The sequence below is a fragment of the Tympanuchus pallidicinctus genome, unplaced genomic scaffold (assembly GCF_026119805.1).
Source record: "Tympanuchus pallidicinctus isolate F22 unplaced genomic scaffold, pur_lepc_1.0 scaffold14, whole genome shotgun sequence".
Taxonomy (NCBI): Eukaryota; Metazoa; Chordata; class Aves; order Galliformes; family Phasianidae; genus Tympanuchus; species Tympanuchus pallidicinctus.
In genome coordinates, this window is record NW_026294659.1 from 14,056,051 (window position 1) to 14,076,524 (window position 20,474).

Here is a 20,474-nt window from a genome sequence, read left to right on the forward strand (position 1 = left end):
GGTGCTGGAGTCACCTTCTCTGGAAATTTTCAAGATCCTTGTGGACACTTTCCTGTGTGACCTGCTGTAGGGAACCTACTTCAGCCAGGTGGTGGACTCAATGGCCTCCAGAAGTCCCTTGCAACCCCTATGATTCTATGATTCTGTGTGGTATCACTTGAAGGTACTTTCTTGCTAAGGATATAGAGTATTTCCATTTTTATAATACTATAATGTTTTTATTGATAAAGCAAAACTGAAATTGTATAAGTCTTCCTGGTATGCGCTTTTGAATTGTTTTGTGCTGTCCAAGTCAATGCTTACTGAATGTCACTCTCTTTCTTAAATGCTTCATGCTTATACAGCTGTTCGAATTTTTGTTTTTGCTTTCCAACATCTGAAATGGAAATGCCATCAGTAAAAAGAGAAATTAAACCAAAAGAAAAAAAACACTTCATGCCAAGGATGTATAAGAGAAGTAAAAAGCATTTAAAAATATAAAGGAAAGTTTGTCTTAATAACTTCAAAGCCTCTCCTGAGTTTCGTTATCTAGTCAAGTAATCTCCATTGGAAGGTGCCTTAATTTACTAACACACTGAAGAAGCATCACCATATCTAATTGCACTTTTACTTCTTCAGAATGCTTTAAGAAAAAAAAAAGTAATGTTGCCAGCCAGTCATGTTGTTTGGATTAATGTTGTTTCCACTGAATCCCCTTTGCCATTCTCAGAGTGGGTTTTCAAAAGACCAGAAATCCTGTAGAGGATCATGAAGGGTCAGCTATGCTTCTCCATCGCCCTCTCTGTTGAGTTTTGCTTATCCTTTCACTGATGATTTATCCATTTCCTCTCCTGCTGCTGTCCTATAAGCTGACTCCCCTCTTCTGCTTCTCCAGGACATGCCCATACATGGCAGACACCATGAATGCTTCTGAACACTAAGCTGTGCTGGAGAAACCTGCTTCAGACATCTCAGCTGACGGCCTGTTCATGTTGTTTCCCTTTCAGAGGGTGCCCGTGACTAGGTCAGACTTCAGAATTCCTTCTAGAATTTTTCCAAATATAGAGCTATTTTTCACTCTTCTTGGAACACCTTAAGTCCATAAACCAACAAACTGCATGCCCAAGTTTGTCACGTGTTCTCTGTGACTGATAGAGATAAACAGTACTCTAGTGAGTGGATTGCTCTTTGACTTGCTCTGGAAAAGTTGTCAATCTTGATTTGGGGCTTGATAGGATCATTACTGTCCCTCAAGGCCCACCACTCCGCTGGAGAAATGTGCCCAGGAGATGTTTTCAATGGCTCCCACCCATGAAGGAGACAACTGAGTGTCAGAGGGAGGCTCCTCAGCAGGAGAAATGGGTTGGCGGGTTGTGATTGGGATGTACAGGATATACCGATGCTCTGTAATAGCTTCAAAGAGGGTGCTCAGCGGAGCTGTTTTGCGGGCGAATTGCCCAGCACACAAAACTGCCTCTCCTGGTTTCATCACTTGGGCCAACAAGAGTACTTACACATAGGAGAGAACAACAGAATGATACTGCTTATTAAAAGTGATATTTCCTCATAAGATAAAAAAGTATCCCCCAGAAACCCAGGGGGAGAAAAGGGAGAACAACTTTCCGGTGCAGCTTACTGAACTTTTCTTTCATCCTCAAAGCGAATACTTGCATGCAACAGTTTCAGTGCCAGTACATTCTGTTCCTGAACAGCATATACATTTCTTAAATATGACAACTGAGGAAATTTATAGGATGCTGAGAAAATGTTAGCTAGTCCTTTTTTATTTCTTGCTCATATATTTCTAAGCGTTACACTTTGATTCTCTCATAAATCTAGTTTTAGATTCTTCAGATTTTACTGGTTTTAGCTGTAGCAGGTCAGGACTATAGGCAGAACAATGTGAATAATGTGCAATAAATATTGTGCTATTTTAATATACTCAGTAATTATTGAAAGTGCATGGTGTATGTAACTTCTGATTATATAAATTTAATCAAGTAACTGTTTTCAAAAAGTCTGTGAGGTGTTGACAAAATTTGATATGGCTTTTAAAAATACTATTGCTTACTCTTATTCAGTATATGCCATCAGTTTGTACCGGATACTTAACTGTGGTTGAAAAAATTAATATATCATCTGAACTCTGTGTGATGCAAAACATACTTATTCTTGCCTAGCACTTTCCATGGCCTTATTAGAAACAGACCTCTTGGGAACAAAAGAGAAACAGAGGCATAGGTATCTTGCAGCTAGAGGGCAGCTAGCACATCCAGTCTAATCTCCCACGTATTGTCTGCCCTCCAGTTTCACTCAGCAACTTCTAACCTGCAAAATCCAGGTACAAGAACTGTGTGCTGAATCACAGACTCATGGAATCAAAGAACCACCAAAGGCTGGAAAAGACCTCCTAGATCATCCACTCCAACCATCCACGCATCACCAATATTTTCCCACTTAAACCACGTCCCGTAATACAACATCTAAATGTTTCTTGAATGCCAGTATCCTCTTTTTTTTTTTTTTTCCCCCAAAGAAATATCCTTTAAGTGCAAGAGTCAATAGCAAAGGAAGGCTTGAAGGAGCTGATAATGTGCACTACAGGAGTTTGCTATGTAATTTGTCATTAGTGAGCTGGATCTCGTTTCACTTTCTAAAAACTACTCTCATTTGCTTTTATCTTTTCTCAAGAGATATTAGTTTTCCTTAGCTTGTGACTTCAGCCTCAAGATAATTTCTCATTAATTCATTTGATAACAGGATGTATATCTTTCCACAGCTGTAATTTTAAGTGGAGGATGGGTTAAAATGTTTGAAAGAGACCCACATTCTAAGGGTGGAATGAATGTTTATTAGAAGTTACTATTTGTCACTCAGTTTGTTGGAAAGTCATATTTCTGTAAGATCCATAATAATAACCTGCAGACAGAAACTGTGTGATGGCTGCTTTCTGGCCTCGTGTCTTGTTCTTGTGGAGCCAAATAGTGAACACCTTCAGCTAAGCATGGAGTTGTGTTGAGATTGAATAGCCAAACACAGAAATCTGACAGGACAACTCCAGCGTGAGACAGAAAGGCAGTAAAGTGCATCAAGGAGGAATTTCATTTGATCTGGCAACTTTTCTGGTGAACTCTGCGGTTTTCCACTTGGAGAGCACAAAGTCTTGAATTCATTCATTGCTCTCCCCTTGGTATCCTGTGCATGTGTATAAGTATCCTGTAACAGGATAAGCATCAGGGAGTAATCATTATCAAACACCCTTGCATGGTATTAAGAAAGACAGTCAAAACCTTGAGCTATGGAAAGTTGTTGATGTAGTTAAAATGTGTCAGACGTGACTCAAAAGTCTCCTTCCTTTCTGACGATATTACTTCATTCATGTTAACCACATTTGTAAGTGGCCTGGACTGAAGAGATAGTGTTTGGGGAATTCCAGACTCTTTTATACACAGTTGGGAGTTTCAGGAATAGCTACTCTGCATTCCACTTTGATATATAATCCTCATTATGGCTTTGAATAAGAACATGGTAATTTGCCAAAAAAATAAATAAAACAAGTTATTGGTCAAAGGCGCACTATATAGGGAGTACTAATAAAAACAAATATTTTTGGCTGTAGTCTAAAGTTTCTACTGTAAATGAGCTAATTTAGGGCTGTATCGTCCCCTGAGATCATGGGTTGGAACTTAAGATAAGCAGTAGCTGCACAGATAGATTTGGGTGGTAGGGTAGAAATGTGCCTTCTCCACAGGCTCCACATTCAGGGGGAAGGAGGGTAGACCATTTGCTGCCTTTTCCCCTTAGGTAGACTGACCTCTCCAAGAAGGGGAGCTCTGTTCATTCATTATAAGATATACTTAACTCCTTGTATGACCAAGTCACAGTTTAACTCCCTAGGAATGTGCTCTGTATCCCAGAAGAAAATCCACTTTCAGTTTTGATGAACTCCAAACATAGACATAGATGACAAAGACACATCTTCAGATGGGTGGATTTGTTTGCACCCCTAGATCTATAATACTGCTATTAGTGCAGCACTAACCGTAAACCCAGGCCATCTGGGCCTACCCAAACAGGTGGTGACACATGGCTCATTCTTCACTTACCGGCTTGCTTATGGTAACATTCAGCTTGTGGTTTTATGGGCAGCTTAAACCACTCCAAGCCCATGGATGGCAGGCACAGCCCTCGGCTCTCTGCCATTCGCAGCCCAGCACGTGCTCTACGCTCCTCACATCACCCTCGCTCTGGGCATCATCATGTGCTGTGGCAGGGAGAGGTTGCTGCTGAATAGGTTGCTGCTGAACACTCATCAAAGGGTGTTGTGCTCTTGGATACACCAGGACCCTGCTCTGACTAAAGAACATGGTGTTAATGCTGCATGAAGGAGAGTTTTCAACCTCTCCTAGTACAGCTCTATTAATCCTAATTTACTAAAATAACAATAAATGCCACTTAGAATCATTTCATCACATAATATCCATGTGTCAGGTAGGCACATCAGAGAGTGCAAAGCACATCCTTTGTAGGTGATCCTTCAAAGGCGAGACGGTACAAAATGTTTTAGTCGAGTTTCGAAAGCCATACAAATGTTGATGGATACATCTTTTTGTGTTTCAGTTTTCTTGTTCTTTGCTGCTGTTTTTTCATTCATGGTATCCACTTGCAGTCATGAAGTTTTATCCTAACAGCAAATACACACTGACTGCAGATGAATTGCCTTTGACAGCAGTACTTCTTGAATGTAGAAGGATCTTTCTGCAGGGTTTTACTGTTGGTGTTGCTAGACTGCAGAGAGGTCACAACAAAAGAAGAAAGAAAACAACAACTGAAGTGGTTATACTTAGCCACAAGCTAAACATGAAAGTTTTAAGCCCACATTACACAGCTCTGCTCTGTAATAGCGTATGGTCAATATTGGCCCTGAGTTGGAGGAGTTGTCTTTCACAGTCTGTTCATCATAGCCCTGGTTTAAAAACACTGAGGTATGAACATCCCATGTCCTCAGTTCTGGGCCTTTTCTTCGTAGGTATGGCTGGATTTCTCTCCCTGTGCCATTTCCCTCCCTGCATGCTGGCAACACACTTCTGTTCCGTAGTTCTGCACATGCAAACAGAGCTGGAGTGAATGAACTTTTGGCTTGTCTCTGACAGTTGCAGAAGTCCAATTTATTTCAGTGGATGGCAATTTCACCTCTTATCTTTGTAGTATTATTAAGGGACTTAATTTTGATAATGTAGTAATTCAATTACTTAATTTCAGTAAGACTCATACGATATGAATACAATAACCATAGCACTAGGTAAATGATTGCATGCTTTTTCAGGTTTTCATCCCTGAAGCTCCTCCAATCTGTCTGATATATCCAAAGTTTAGCAAGCCTAAATTTGTCTTAAATTCACTATGCAAGAGCTCCCACTCTGAAAAGTCCACGTATGGCACTCATCTGCCTAGGAAGGGAAGCTCTGAGTTAAGGCAGTAGTAACTTGCACTGTTCCTAAACACCACGAGGAGCAGATTTACATGCCTTTTGGAAATTACAGCCTTTCTCTCACTTATACAGTCACCAGTGCTAGTAGGACCCAGATGTCCAGAGAAAGATTTCCTGAAAAAAAAAAGCAACCCAGAAATGGGCAGAGTCACACATTGCAAAAGTTATCCAACAGCTGAAAAACATCAGTTTTTACAAAGTATGTGACAAATACAGCTTGCATGACAGTGGGAGAGGGTCTGCAAGTCCTGCTGGCACTCGCTGGGGATAGTCTGCATAACTGCTGATGGATTCACCTCCTGTGAGTAATGGTAAACATCCCAAAGTCATGCCGGTAGAAATTCTCTGCAATGCCACTCGGCATTATTCATCACACCAGCACGTGGATGTGTGTGTGCAGCTTTCCAGTGCTGTGTGCCGAGCATAGCCTTTCACTGTCTCATATTCATGTAGTTGTAATGTGCAGATCCTTTGTCACCTTGGAAGCACGGGTACAGGCATCTTTTTGGGCCAGATACTGTTCTACAAGCAGTGCTTTTGCTCTGCTCTCTCTTGTGCAGCTTGTTCTGGGATTACCACTTAATATCATCCTTGCTTTCACAGTGCCACCTGCCTGGTCCAGCACTTCTGGTGTGATGATTGCCACTAATTAAGCAGTCCTTTTTTTTGTGTGTATTTCCACAGTGTTTAGTACATACACTTAGGACTATATTTTGAATGATATACCTTTTGCAGGTAAGCATTTTGAGCCTTGTTCACCTAACCAGCTGTTTTGGTGAACACTGCTTGGAAAAAGAACCTGTGTTACATCTGCAAGCAGGAAAGTGCATGCCAGGAGTTTGGATAGCATTGGTGTGAAAATCCAGAGGTGTACGCTGCTCCCCAGATAGAGAAGACGTTCAATCTCTCAGTACTTTGGCAGTGTATGAATCTGTTAAAAAGTCTAATCCTTTTGATATGACTGTAAAATGGAAGAGCAGTGTAATCACATCTGGTGAATTCTAGAGCCATACATAATCCTGTGCCCTTTTGATGCATTTGCATCAGCTTAAAATTACAGGTTGCATGGCAGAAAGTCAGGAGACCTTGGAGCCTCACTGTCCACTCCTGCGTGGAGTCCAGCAGTGGAAGTGGCACACATAGCTCCAGCTGCTTTCCTGCTGTAGCACGGCTGATGCAGGAGGACCTTTCTCCCTCTAAGACACAGGAGGTGCTCCTCCAAGCAGAGTTAATGACAACAATCTGTGATGCCAGCAACTGCAAGGAAACCTGTGTGGCTATGAATATCCTTCCAGAGTTAAGCTCTGGTGAAGAAAAGCATTCAAGTGAACACTTAACTTTTGATTGTGTTAGAATTTCCATGTTTCAGTTCCCTGGAAAGAGATATCTCCCTAGCCCAGACTTTGGAGTCATTTGGACTTTTGACTTAGAGCCATGCCACTAGGGGAGACAGGGCAAAATCTGCTGCCACATGCCAGCCCTGTGACAGACTGTCAAACACAAACACCACCAGCGTGAAATTTGGGGTGGGGGTGGTGGAGGTTCTGGCAATAAATAGCATCTGGTTCAGAAAGTTAGTACCAGATGTCTGGAAGCGTCCAGCTCCAGCAAGTAAAGGTGGAGCTGAAGTAATTAAAATGATATTTCTGTTTGGAAAGAGGAAGGAGTACTGTCACGGCTTTTAAACAATGATTTGCAAAAGTAGAAAGGCGAAAGTCATGCCTTTTGCAAAATGTGTTTCCCTGTAGGGGAGGCATGAATGAATATCCAGAAGAGAAACATGGATACACTGCCAAAGGTTGAGCTCAAAGCATAATTCCTCCTTTTGGGATCACTGCTGTACAGCAGTACAGGGAAAAAGTCAAATGAACTGAGCAGTTGCAAAAGCATCTTTGCAATTTGTACTGGCTTACATCTGCTTGTCTTTAATTCCCGTACTGTGTGGTACAGAGCTGGCACCCAGCTTCCAAATGTTCTCCATCTTCTTCTCTCCTACAAAGGATCTGTTTTCTTGGGGGAAAGCTATGATATGCTGAGCCTGGCATAATGCAAGCAACTTCTAAGTCCCATGATATTCCAATATCTCTAAGCAAATCTGAGCTCTGAAAGCTTTCTGTCCCAGAGCAACAGGGAACACTTCTTGGGAGGCTGGGTGCAAAATATTTTCCTGATCAGTTTAAAAGAAATTTCGTAGTTTCCAGATTCTGTCTATCATCTTTTGAAAGCTTAAATGAATCCAGTAAATTGAATCAATAACATGACAGGTGTGGATTTACTAGAGAAGGGAAGAAGGGAACTGAAAGGCATGTTAGTGTTCTTATATGACTTCAATATGAACAACACTGTTATTGAAAGTTTACTTATACTGAAACAAACATTTCTTGCTTTTGAAGATATTTAAGCTCCTTGCAAAGAAATATCTTCGCTGAAAGTTTTGACATCAGTGTCCCATTCGATCACCCAAGGAAAGTGTGCAAGAAGGATGTCAATCTAATTGGGAATTTGGCTCATGTTGGGGTTTCCATAATAAGCTCCATAATTAAGTACTTGATTTTCATTGATTTGAAGGGAAACGAATCTGGTTCTAAGATCTAAATGGAGATATCTTTAATTCCACTCTGTAATACTGTATACCATAGTTTACACTTGGCTTCTTTACATCAGGAGGACTGATTCTGGGGGGGAACTGCATCTCGGTGTCACTCTATCAGCATTTTGCCTGAATAAATAGATAAAAGCTATCTGCAATTTGATCTGCAAGTTTGTGCAGTTTTGGGAACAGATAATGAAATTAAGAAGGCGATACTGAAGAAGATTGTTCTTCTGATATGCCTTGTCTTAAAAGATGTCAGAAGTTCAAGGTCATGGGCAAAAGGAAACTGTTTGTGTGAGAAGTTAATATTTTCAGGCTTCTAGAGAGAGCAGAGAAAAAGACAGGTTACTTCAAATGCCATTCACGTTCTTACATTTTTCCATATGTTTTCACAGAATCATAGAATCATAGAATCACAGAACGGCCTGGGTTGAAAAGAACCACAGAGATCACCTAGTTTCAACCCCCTAGCTATGGGCAGGGTTGCCAACCAGAGCCCATCCAGCCTGCCCAGAGCCACATCCAGCCTGGCCTTGAATGCCTCCAGGGATGGGGCATCCACAGCCTCCTTGGGCAACCTGTTCCAGTGTGTCACCACCCACTGCGTGAAAAACTTCCTCCTAATATCTAATCTAAACCTCTCCTGTCTCAGTTTAAAGCCATTCCCCCTTGTCCTATCACTATCCACCCTCGTAAACAGTTTTTTAGTTTCCTGATTTATTGATCCCAACTTACTAGCCTTTGATTAATGTTCTATTTAATGAGCAGTACTTTGCTGTACAATGTATAACTATTCTAATTATATATTGTCATTATTTAAAATTGTTTTTGTGATCCCTCACCACCTGCACATGCAGACAAACGTCTCCCACCTGCCCCAGCCCATCTGTTTTATTTCCAGACATGGATAAGGAATCCGAGAAGATGCTCTGAGGTGCTGTTAATTGAGTAGTTGGACCAGCTTTGCAGCATTTGTAAATGGACAAAACTTTAGTGAAATACATATTCTGTCAGCACCAGATCTGTCCCAGTCCTGCTATATATGTTTTTACCTTGGGAAGAAGAGATTCTGGAAATTCTTGGTGCTTAATCGTGCTGTGCAGTCATTGCAGGACACACCCCAGAGCTCTTATTTTGGGAAAATCCTCCACTAGAGATAAAGACTAATTTTCCATGAGAATTTTCAGCTGTTTTCTCCTATCTGAAATTTATCCTTCCAGGCTATATGGAAACAGAAGTGTCTTAGGGCTTCAGCTGTTCTGGTTGTTGAGGAGGTCTGGGGAAGGAAAGGTGTTTATCTGCCTATAAAAAGATAAGGGATTTCTATTAAAAATAAATTCTTAAATATAATCATATGACTTTTTTTTTCTTTGGTTATGCAGCTGCCTTGGGATCTGAGCTTCTGGTAAACACGTTGGCCTGTTAAAGGACATGATTCAGACTGTCCCAGATCCAGCAGCTCACATCAAGGTTAGTTTCCTGTTTACTGTGAGTCCTCAGATGTTCTGAGAGCGATAAAATTAAAGAATATGTATATGTACTGCAAGTCTTCTTGTATGTTTATAAATTGTACTACTGTGCAGCACTGAGTCTTTTATTCCTCTTTATTTGTTATTGCATGAGTCAGTCACGCAGACTTTGTTGCTGACACCTGTTTTAATGTGTTCTGAAGTGTGAGGACGTTTTGAGGATAATTTTTTCCAAGTTTAAAAACCCTTGATCATCCTACAATAGTTGATATGCGTAATAAAAAACACCTAATTGGAAAATTCTGAATTCATATTCCTCCCGTTTTGGTCCTTGAAAGCCTGGGGCAGAAGTTAATGGGGAAGGAAAATAAGCACAATGTGAAAAGCCAAAGACAAACAAACATCTCTTTGAAAAAAATCAGGGCCTAGTTCTGTGTAAATCAAAGGAGCAGAGACATTGAACTTGTGCTATATAGGCTTACAACCGGATTGCTTTGCTACACTTCAGAGGGCTCTGCATTACTTTTCAGCTCCTTTGTTACTATTTTAACTCTTACTATTATTACTGTGTTCTTTTATCTTTTTTTTTCTTTCTTTCTTTTTTTTTTTTTTTTTTTTCTTTTTTTTTTTTTTCAGAAAAGCAGGAGCCTGCTACCTTTAGCAGGCATAGCTGATGTGCTTCTACAAATAAGACATCTTTGGATATTGCCTGTAAATAGCACTTGAACCTCACCAACTGGGGGTGGTGCTCTATTTTAGCCTTGCTGTTTTATCACGTAGAGGTTTGGTTTGGAAACTGGCTGCTTCTCGAGGTGAACAGCAATTCATTTCCAGAAGTAAAAAGGATACTCACATAGCAGTGTCTTAAGTGGGAGAAGCAGCTTACACTTACATATAAAAAATGTGATGAAACCACACGTTTATCATTCACGTGGTCTCTGCCATGTGAGAGCACTGCTGGTAAATAAGATTGCTGTAATCAAAGGGAGAGATCAGCCATGCTAAGCAGGTTGCCAGTGAATAGCTTTCTTTTATTCTTTCTTTCTGTTTGTCTGTCTGTCCTTCCTTGAAGTTACTTTTTCTGCAACAACTTCTTTCATGGAGTTTCCACTCAGCCAGCTGCTATCTACCAGTCAGCAGCTCCCTCATTTTTCAACTTATTTTTAACTGAATAAAAATGAAATGTTATTTTAAATAGCTCACTTTTCCTGTAGAAAGATAAGGAATAAGAAAAGCCTCTCTGTGTAACTCTCTACAGCATTTCTGGATTGTGTTTAGATACTGGAACGGAGGACAGCAGTATGAGAGCTCGTCCCTTCAGTCTGTACAAGTTTTCCAAATAAGCAGTCTTTCCACTGCATGTCTCATCATCTCAACTGCATCTCAACTGCTAAGAATACAAACATTTTATGGGGATATGGAACCTCTTCATCCTTACTAAGTGTCCTTCTAAGTTCTTACACTAGTAGTAAGAAAAACACTAGAACGTTAAGAACTCAGTTTCTTGTTTTCTGCCAAAAAGTAGGCTTTCGTATTGTTTTGTTTTATAATGGGAGTTAGAGTTTGAGAGAACAAGGTTGAGTATGTATGTGTCTTTTTACAGTGAGTACAGTGAGCTGCACAAAAATCTTTGCAACATTGCTGTGTTCAAGGGAAGCTTTAGGAGTCTATTTTCAGCAGGACAGTACACACAAGTTGTTGCCACATTGAGATGGGGTGTGAAGATTCAAGTTACTTGAATGTTCTACTTGGGATAGGACAACTAGCCAAATAAACCTCAAATCTTTCACATTTCTGTTTGTCTAATTACGGTCTGCTTTGGTCTAAACACATTCTTCGGGAAGATGCCATTAATGCCATTCATTTAGACTTTAAAATCTGATGTAAAAACATTCTTAAAAGTAAGCCATGAGAAAGTAGTGTGCATTGAACATAGGAAAGACTATTTGGTGTGATGATCTTTTCTGCCTCTAATTGCCATGGTGAGGTTGAACATATGGGGTTCACTGCAGTCTTCCTTGTAGTTTTGTTTAACTGCACTCCATCACATAAGTCATATGCTACTCTTTGCTGGTATTTTGTTCCTTGAATAAGCAGACATAACCTCGTTCGTGCACATTTAGAGTTGTTACTTTGAAAATTGCTTTCTAGGAAGTGTCTGAATTATTAAGATTTGACAGATTTTTGTTTTTAAGTTTTCTTCCTGAACATGTGCAGGAAATGAGTGTGAAAGATGAATGAATATGGCAATATGAATATTCAGAGACATCTTTATGCAGCAAGAATGATTTAATTTGTATTATGTGAGTTCTCATGTGTTCTGTTTTGAAAACAGCCTGTTGCACTACCAGAAGGAAATGTAATCCAATCTAACAGCTCTTGTGACACATTTCAGAATGGGAAGTTGTATGAGCCTGACTTCAACACCCAGGCAGATCTTGTTCAGTTAGGGGAATGTTTGTCCTTATTTTGTCTGGGAGCTTCATTCAGTTTAAGCAAATCATTCATAATTGATCTGGTGAACTTGTGTTCCTGTTGCTCCCTAATGTATAGTTATACCTGGGCTATGGGCTTGTTTTATGCCCAGACATAAAGGACAGAAACATTTCACGTGGACAAGGAAGTATATGTTCTGACCCTTAGTCTCAGTTTTCAAAATATGGGGAATTTTGACCCTGATCTTCAAGCAGTTACACACATCTGGTACTTTTGAATGGGATGAAATAAGTAATACTATTTACATTTAATAAAGCAAAGTGTGTGCCCAGCAGTTTGTGTGTTCAAATTCAGCACCTTAATTTAATAATTTTTGACATTGTTAAAGTGTTAAAATAGTACCATTAGTTTGGTTTAATGACAAACTGTTGAAAAAATAGGTTTGTGTTTGATTTAAAGGTCGACAAATAAATTTTTGCTTTCTGGTATCTGCAAGTCATGTGTATAGTTTATTAGTATAAAGGAATTGGCTGCAGTGCATTCGATTTAATACCAAAATCTGTGTATCCTCTCACTCTTCTGGAATATGTTTTCTCTTATCAGTCTCAAAATTGCAGAAGAGTCTGCAGAAAGACATTTGCAGTCTGCTCTGTCCTCATATCTCACCCTCCCCATGCCATCAAAAGGGGCTATCATTTTAATTCAGAGCTATAAAGTGTTTAATATTAAGCATTATATTAAGGAATATTTTTGTCTGGGGGACAAGATTCTTCTGTCACCAACAGAAAATTTCAAGCATGATGAAAATAGATCTCCTATATCTACTGTCACTTTAAGAACATTATTTTTCCTATTTTTTGAAATGAGGTTTTGCATGGAAATTCTGGATACCACTTTCACCAGGAAAGTGAGTCTTTGCTTGTCAGTCTGAACTGTGTCACTTCTACTAGCCCAGTTTTAGTCACTGAAGCTACATAAGGATCTAGCTGCTTACACTGGCATTAAATAAAACATCTTTGCAAGAGTTACAGCACATCAAAAGACATGTTTTGAAGAAGTCAGTGGCTGGACTGCCTCTTTGAATGGGCAAGACTAATTGTTTTGCATATACATTTTTAAACATGTTTTTTTTTTAAATTCTATTGATTGAATTATAGTTTTACTAACCATAGAAACACTGTGCCAGTCCTATCTCAGATATGCATTTTGTATGCAATCATAATCATAGAATCATAGAATGGCCTGGGTCGAAAAGGACCACAGTGATCATCCAGTTTCAACCCCCCTGCTGTGTGCAGGGTCGCCAACCAGCAGACCAGGCTGCCCAGAGCCACATCCAGCCTGGCCTTGAATGCCTGCAGGGATGGGGCATCCACAGCCTCCTTGGGCAACCTGTTCCAGTGCCTCACCACCCTCTGAGTGAAAAACTTCCTCCTATTATCTAACCTAAACCTCCCATGTCTGTTTAAAACCATTCCCCCTTATCCTATCACTATCCACCCTCATAAACAGCCATTCTCCCTCCTGTTCATATGCTCCCTTCAAGTACTGGAAGGCCACAATGAAGTCTCCCCGGAGCCTTCTCTTCACCAAGCTAAAGAAATGATACATGCTTTGTGAATGCTAACTCTTCAATAAAACTTCTGAACTTTTTTAAGGGTTAAATTCTGCTTCCAGAAGTCTTGTTTGCAGAGACCAAATGCTTACTTGGATTTAGTTAGCTTGTGCCATGACTGGTAAGGATTTCATTAAACTGTTTCTCAGGAAAAAAAAAAAAAGGGGGTTGTGGTGTTCATTTACTCCTAGTAAAGCAGAAGAGTCCAAGTTACAGCAGTGTAGGCAAGCAAATTACTACATTTGTTGGGAATCAACTCAGTCCTGGGGTAAATGGGTGTAATTCATTGAAGCAATGTTGATCTGGTGAAAGATTTGGCCTGCCCAGGTTTTTATGCTCCTTGGTGATCTAAGATTCTGAGATTTAGGATAGAGGAAGTGACAATTGAATGGCAACAGCTGAAGACAGGTGCTTGTGGATTGTATAGCCTTCATCTGCCTGGTAGAAATTGAGAAGAGGAATTCTTTATGTGCCAGATAGAGTAATCAAAGAGGACATCTAGCACTTCTAGCCAAATTCAGCTCATCTGTATGAACATCTTTTTTTTTTTTTGTCTTTTTTTTTTTTTCGGTGGATCTAACTAGAGATTTTTGCTTCTAGGTTTCAAATTGAGGCCACCAAATCTAAAAGGCGTACGTGATATTACAATGAAATAAAAATCCGGTTTGTCTGAACAAATAAAACAATTACCTCAGAGCTGTTTCTGAAATCTACTCCGAGTAGGTGCCTGGGCTACAAATTAGATGTCACATGCATATTTTCAAGCACAGCATCCCATTGGAAGCATTATAAAGTCTGATCTCAGAGCTTCTTTGTTGGCCAAAACGTACACTGGAATTCAAGTTGTGGCAGGGTAGAGATGCTGCTGGATTAGCTTGATATGTTGTGTTAGGTTAAATCTGGCTTGTTTCGCTCGTATTATTAATTAAAGAGCATATTCTGGGTCTGATATAATCTGTTATTTTTCCTGGAATTGTAGAATCTCTAAATAGGCTCTAAAATACTGTTATGCTGGGAGTTTTATATGCAAAATACAATCTTTGCCTGAGTGGGCACAGGGGACAAGAAAGGAAGAAGGATAGTGTTACTATTATTCTCATTTTATTGATTCATAAAGGCCAGGGTTTTCCTCCCACCTCTCTTTGACTAAGCTGTGAGCCCTGTCTTTGCAGATTCTTTGTACTCCTCAAGCACTTCCTTCATTGCTTATAAAATGATATTTGGGCAACTCAGTTAAGAATGAGGGCATGGAAATCTGAGCAAAAAACAAGGAGAAATTTGCCCAAATCACACGTGAAGTAAGCTAGTGGCAGCATAGTTGAATAGGCAATCCAAATGGAGTGTATAATCCTACCATATGTCACCACTGAAGACTGTTTGATAACATACTCCCACTCTCTCAAAAAATATGGGCTGATATCTGTTGGAAAATATGCCAGACCTTCTACAGGTGTGAATTAGTGATGATCCCATGGATGAAATGCCTCCCATAGCCTCTAGGTGAGAGATGGTGTGCTTAGGCCTACTGTGCCAAGGTGAACAGGCTACTGTGGCTCATCTGAGTTGCAAACTTGCTGCCTGATGTCTGCTTCAGCATGACTGCTGCATGCATGCTCTCCTCTCATGGGTTACAAATGTCCCTCAGTGACAGATGTGAAAAGGCATCCATATCAGCAGTCCATGAAGCTGCTGCTGCTGAGTAGCTGTAAATCCATCCCCCTTACTTACCCCTCACCATGTACTTCATTCATTATTCTGGCAAAACTTTAAAAGCTCTTCCTATGCTTTTTTACTGACAGGATAACAACACTATTTCCATTTCACAATGCTTCTTTCTGATTATTCTAGCTGGATCACAGCTGTTAAATCTTGATTGAATGATAGGCATGGTTTAATCTGGATTGTCGTAAAATAAAGCAAACGAGTTTCTTATGAATGTGGATAACATTCCTCTGCACCAGCACTCATTCACTGAGCCCTCAAACTGCCAGGCTTAAAATCTTGTGTGTTACTTCCACCCTATGTCAGCACACATCATTTACATGTAATAATGCCAGAATCGTTGCTGTATTTGAACACTAGAACCTCCTTGTATGCAGAAATCATTATTTATTTCTCAAAAATTTTGAATTCTGTGTAGCAGAACGATTGCCATAGAGCTTGCATCAGTATTTTTTCCCCTGAACTCTACCTCCTTCTCTCTGCCTGAGCAAATACCTTCTTGCAAAAGGGAAAGAGAGATAATGGCTTCTGTGTACTATAATTGATGAACTTTCAGCAATTCGGAGCAAATCCAAGATTGCTGCCAACAGCCAGATGGAAAACAGTGTTAATGACATGTTCAAAGAAATGTATATTTTTTGATAGGAGATGGTCTAATGACTTTAATCTCGATTGTTCTGGGGACTAATGGCATGGATAATTCCTTAAGTGAGGCCATTTTTAAACAAAATTTATCTTTTTCATAAGCGGGAAAGAGCAAATTAAAGAGTGCCAAATGCATTTTCAATGTGATGTTTTACACTAACCCTTTGGTATGTGGAATCAGATGCATTCAAATCTAACTTCTACGGTCAGTCTGCCCAATAGAAGTTTGCGCATTTCTACTGCTGATGGATAGAAATATAGAAATTATAAAATGGGCAGTCATGGAAACTAGATCTAGGACAGTAAGCTGAGGGTGGGGAGAAGACACAAGGAAAAGCTGGGAAGAACAGACCAGATAGTTTGGCACAAGGACAAGGAGGAGACAGAGAGATGGAGGCCCTTCCACTTTTCTCCACTCTAAAGCCTTGAGTGAGACTGAGGCCTTGTTTTCCTGCCTGTAAATCTCTCTCAAGCCCACTGACAAAGGAGGTGCCTCCTAATGCCAGAGTCATCCTGACAGATGGGGCCACTCAACCCCATTAGCTCAAGCAATTGCGCTGCGTTTTGTAACTCTGCAGCTAAAAACTGAAGGGAAGGAATGTGAGATGGTCAACTTCAGGGGGCTCCAAAAGAATGGTACTTGGGCAGCCTGGGGCCTCAAGAGGTTGCAGTGACAATCTTCTTCCTTGGCAAGTGGTTACAAGAACCATCTCACCTGCCCAGGGCTATGTTTAGAGATGGTCTCCTATTTAGTAAGAAATTACAATTAAATGTTCATTGAATTTGTGTTTTGCCTTGACTGGGACATAAATATTCCAATCAATAGATCATCTTTATTTTTCCTTGAGAGATTGTTCCAAGAGGCTCATTATCATGAAATGTTTCTTTATTTTCATCCACTCTTCTCCCCTCTTCAACTATTCTTTGTGTATCAGCTCTGCTCAGATTCCAGCTCCCTTAATTTCACAAACCTTTTGCTTCTCACCTTTTTAAAGAGGGATATATACAAGGGGAGCTCAAGGGAGGTTGCCAAGCATCCCACAATCTATCCACATTAGTTCTGATTACAGCCTCTTTCAGGTGAAGTGAGCCAGGCAGCTTTCCTCCCATCAACACTGCAGCTCTTCTTTCAGCTGTACTTACTGCTTGATCACAAAAAATTATCATGTTGTTGTCCTTCAAGTAATGCTTCCTAGAGTTGATAGGCTTATCCCAAAGGCTGGTTGGTTCTCCAGCAGCCCGTGGGAAAGGAGACCAGCTTCAAACTTGAACATGTCTTTCTCCTGCGTACACTACTCAAAAAACAAACTTCTCTTCCTCATTCCTCCCTCTGTTCTTTTTTTTTTTCTCTCTCTCTCCTTTTTTTTTTTTTTTTTGAGATGAAGGAGAGAGTTGTAGTGGTTGTTTTTTTTTTCTGTCTCATATTGCAGGCTTATACCATTCATATTATATCTGAAATCTTATTTTTTTATTAGCCTCTTTTAATCTCAGGATCCTTTTCAATTATTTCACTACTCTCAGTGTTATACAGAGTTGACTTTGGAGCGTAATATCTTTCACTGATGTGCTGTTTAATCCCCTTCTTTAGATTATTAATACAGACATTACCTCATAAATAGTTATGGGTATTTGATTAGATTCCACCAACTTGCTATTTTATCGTTTGCCATAAGTCTTTGCCTGTATTCTGTGTGACATTTTCAGACTCAGTGTACTTTCAAAAGCTTGTTCAAACTCTCTGTGAAAAAATATTTCTTCTGTAGCTCAAATCAGTAGCCAGCATCTCAGTACTTCCAGGGTGTTTCCTTAGGATAAACTTCTTCTGTAACTTAAGCATATTCTTGGGGCAATTATGTTTATTTATCAGAAACGTGCATCCTTTCCTTTTTGTCCTGGAGAAACAGAAATGGTGACAGCAGCAGTATTGTTCCCGTAAATTGCCAAATAGCCTGTAAAACCCAAATGTTGTCCTGCATAAGAACATAGGATGCTCTGAAAGTAATGTGTCTCATGTATTTCCATGGAAGCTACATCAGATATGTAGAGCATGGGAACACTGATAGAGCAGAATCTCAGATACAAAACACTGTTTGTCAAAACACTCACAACCATTAGCTCTGCATTTTCATCTGTGATGAACAAGAGCCTGCATGGCTTGTAAAAATCTGCACCAGTGGAGGAGAACCACCATTGCTGTCACCACTGCTGAAACACATCACCCACCACCTTCAACATTCAGAAAGCATTGATGAATGTCAGTGGATGCCATTTTTTCCACATGGAGAAATTCATTGATGCACCTTTGCTTCATACACACTTCCATGTCAGACACCATTGGGTCAGACCCCTCTGCTGCCATGTGTCACACAGCAACATCATGTAATGGTATATTGGTGGAAGGATCAACCTCTACTGCCATCCCACCAATATCCGCCTCTGATGTCGTGGGCCATCGTGATAAAATAGGAGATGTATTTTGTTTTCAGAGCAGCCCTCGTATTTCCTACTGCCAGTGATTACCTTGTATCAAAGATAAACTTGCTGGAGGTCATCCTCACCTCCTTGCATAGAAATAGTGCTCAAAAGGAGGCAGATAAATCTGTGGTGTGCTGAGAGCTTTCTCAGATGAGCATACATAATTGTTTGTCCATACTCTCTTGGTCACATATCAAGATTTTCCAGGAACACAGAAACCTGGCAGATGTCATTGCTGTGAATAACATGTGAGGAATCCTGCAAATGTGAGAATATCATGTCCAGTGCAGATAGCTCTTGGGGTGAGCACTGCATACTCTTCTCTGATAGGAGTCATAAAGAGCTAACTGGAGTGCGTAGGCCTAAATCAATAGTAAACTGATGGCAGTAGAGATCTGAATGCACACACGGGCCACAGAGCAAGGATGTTCAACTGGCAGCCTATGGACTGCATGTGGCCTGCCCCAGCCTGTAATGCAGCCTGCCCCCTGCCCTGTTCCATCATGGCAGCAGTCAGCATGCACTCATCACTCTGCAGTGACCAGACATCAATGTGCTATTAACCCCATCTGAGCTGAAACCAAGACAAGGAGAGGGAACAGTGCAGTGCTAACTAGAGTTAAAGCAAATAATTGTATGCATTTTGATACATTGGCTAAACACAGTCCTGTGAACAGCAAAAAATACACAGATGTACTTTCCATTGTGATTAAGGAATTTGAGAACAAGTTTCAAGATTGCAAAAAATTATCTTTTTCAGTATATTTACTACTCCATTTTCAGTCAGCATAAATACACAATCTGAAAATTTTCAACTGGAATATGCAGAGTTGCAATCAGACATTCAACTCAAAAATCTTACAATTACTAGACTTTCATGAGCCCTATCTTAAAGGAGAGAAATATCCCTCACTTTACAGTCACATTTTATTCACATCATTGCTTTTGGGCATTAAGTATATTTATGAAAAAGTGTTTTCAAGCACAAAGTACAGGAAAACTGAAATTTCATCAAAAATCTTGATGAACACCTGCAGAACTCACTGAGAATTGCAGCCACTGTCACCGAAGACTGATGCATTAGTTTCACAAAGCCACATATCTCGCTAGTTTTATGGTTTTGCTGCTCTCTTTTTTTTTATGTTTTAATAAGAGAACATTAAAAATAAAAATGATTTGTTACTTATATACATTAACTATGCTATACATTTTTTGAGAACAGCCCCGAAAGTAATGCCTCCTATTTTATTTTGTTGGCCCACAGTGTCAGATGCAAATGTTGGTGGTATGGCAGTAGAAGTTGAACCTTCCACTAATAATCCGTTACATTTTGTTCTTGTGTGACAATTGGCAGTAGAGGGGCAGTCTGGCATAATCGTATCAGACGTAGAAGTGCAAAGATGCAACGTTGAATTTCTCGTGTGGAAAAATGGCATCTGTTGACATTCATTAATGCTTGCCAAATGTTGATGGAGACCAAAGAGTGGCTATGAACACAGTGAGGTGGTGGATGATGTGTCTCAGGAGTGGTGACAGCAATTGTGGTTCACCTCTGCTGGTACAGATTTTTACAAGCGTGGCATGCAGGCTCTTGTTCATTGCTGGCAAAAATGGTGGTGACTGTATTGGCACACTGGAGAATGTTTTTTTGTAGCTGCATTGGTGCACTGGATTTTTTTTTTTTTTTTTTAATAGCTGAGAGTTTGCTCTATCAAACAGTGTTACTGTGCTCTTTGGATTTGATGCAGTTTCCATGGAAATAAATGAGAGACATTACTTTTGGAGTGACATACGTAGATGTGGCCCAAGACAATTCCTCTTCACTCACTACAGCCCAGGAAGCCAAAAGGTTGGACATCCATGGCCTAGGGAAACAATTGGAAATGGAGGAGAGGGCACTTCTCAAACATATAACTCCTTTTACCTCTTCACGCTTACTTCTTGGTCACAGCAGGTGAGGTTGCAAACAGTTAACACTTCATACCTGTTGGTAGGGGTGAAATAGAATAAGGTGGGAGAACTATGAAATGGCAAATGATCGAGAGTCTG

At 40.1% G+C, this 20,474-nt stretch overlaps 1 protein-coding gene across 1 annotated transcript in view; it reads left to right on the top strand.

The window, feature by feature from the left end:
* The window catches only part of ERG (ETS transcription factor ERG), a 129,554-nt gene that overhangs the window by 11,578 nt on the left and 97,502 nt on the right, over window positions 1–20,474 (top strand). The window contains exon 2 of the mRNA XM_052673818.1: window positions 9,446–9,533. Coding sequence (XP_052529778.1) covers window positions 9,495–9,533 — 39 coding nt within the window. The 5' untranslated portion in view covers window positions 9,446–9,494. The remainder of the gene's footprint in view (window positions 1–9,445; window positions 9,534–20,474) is intronic.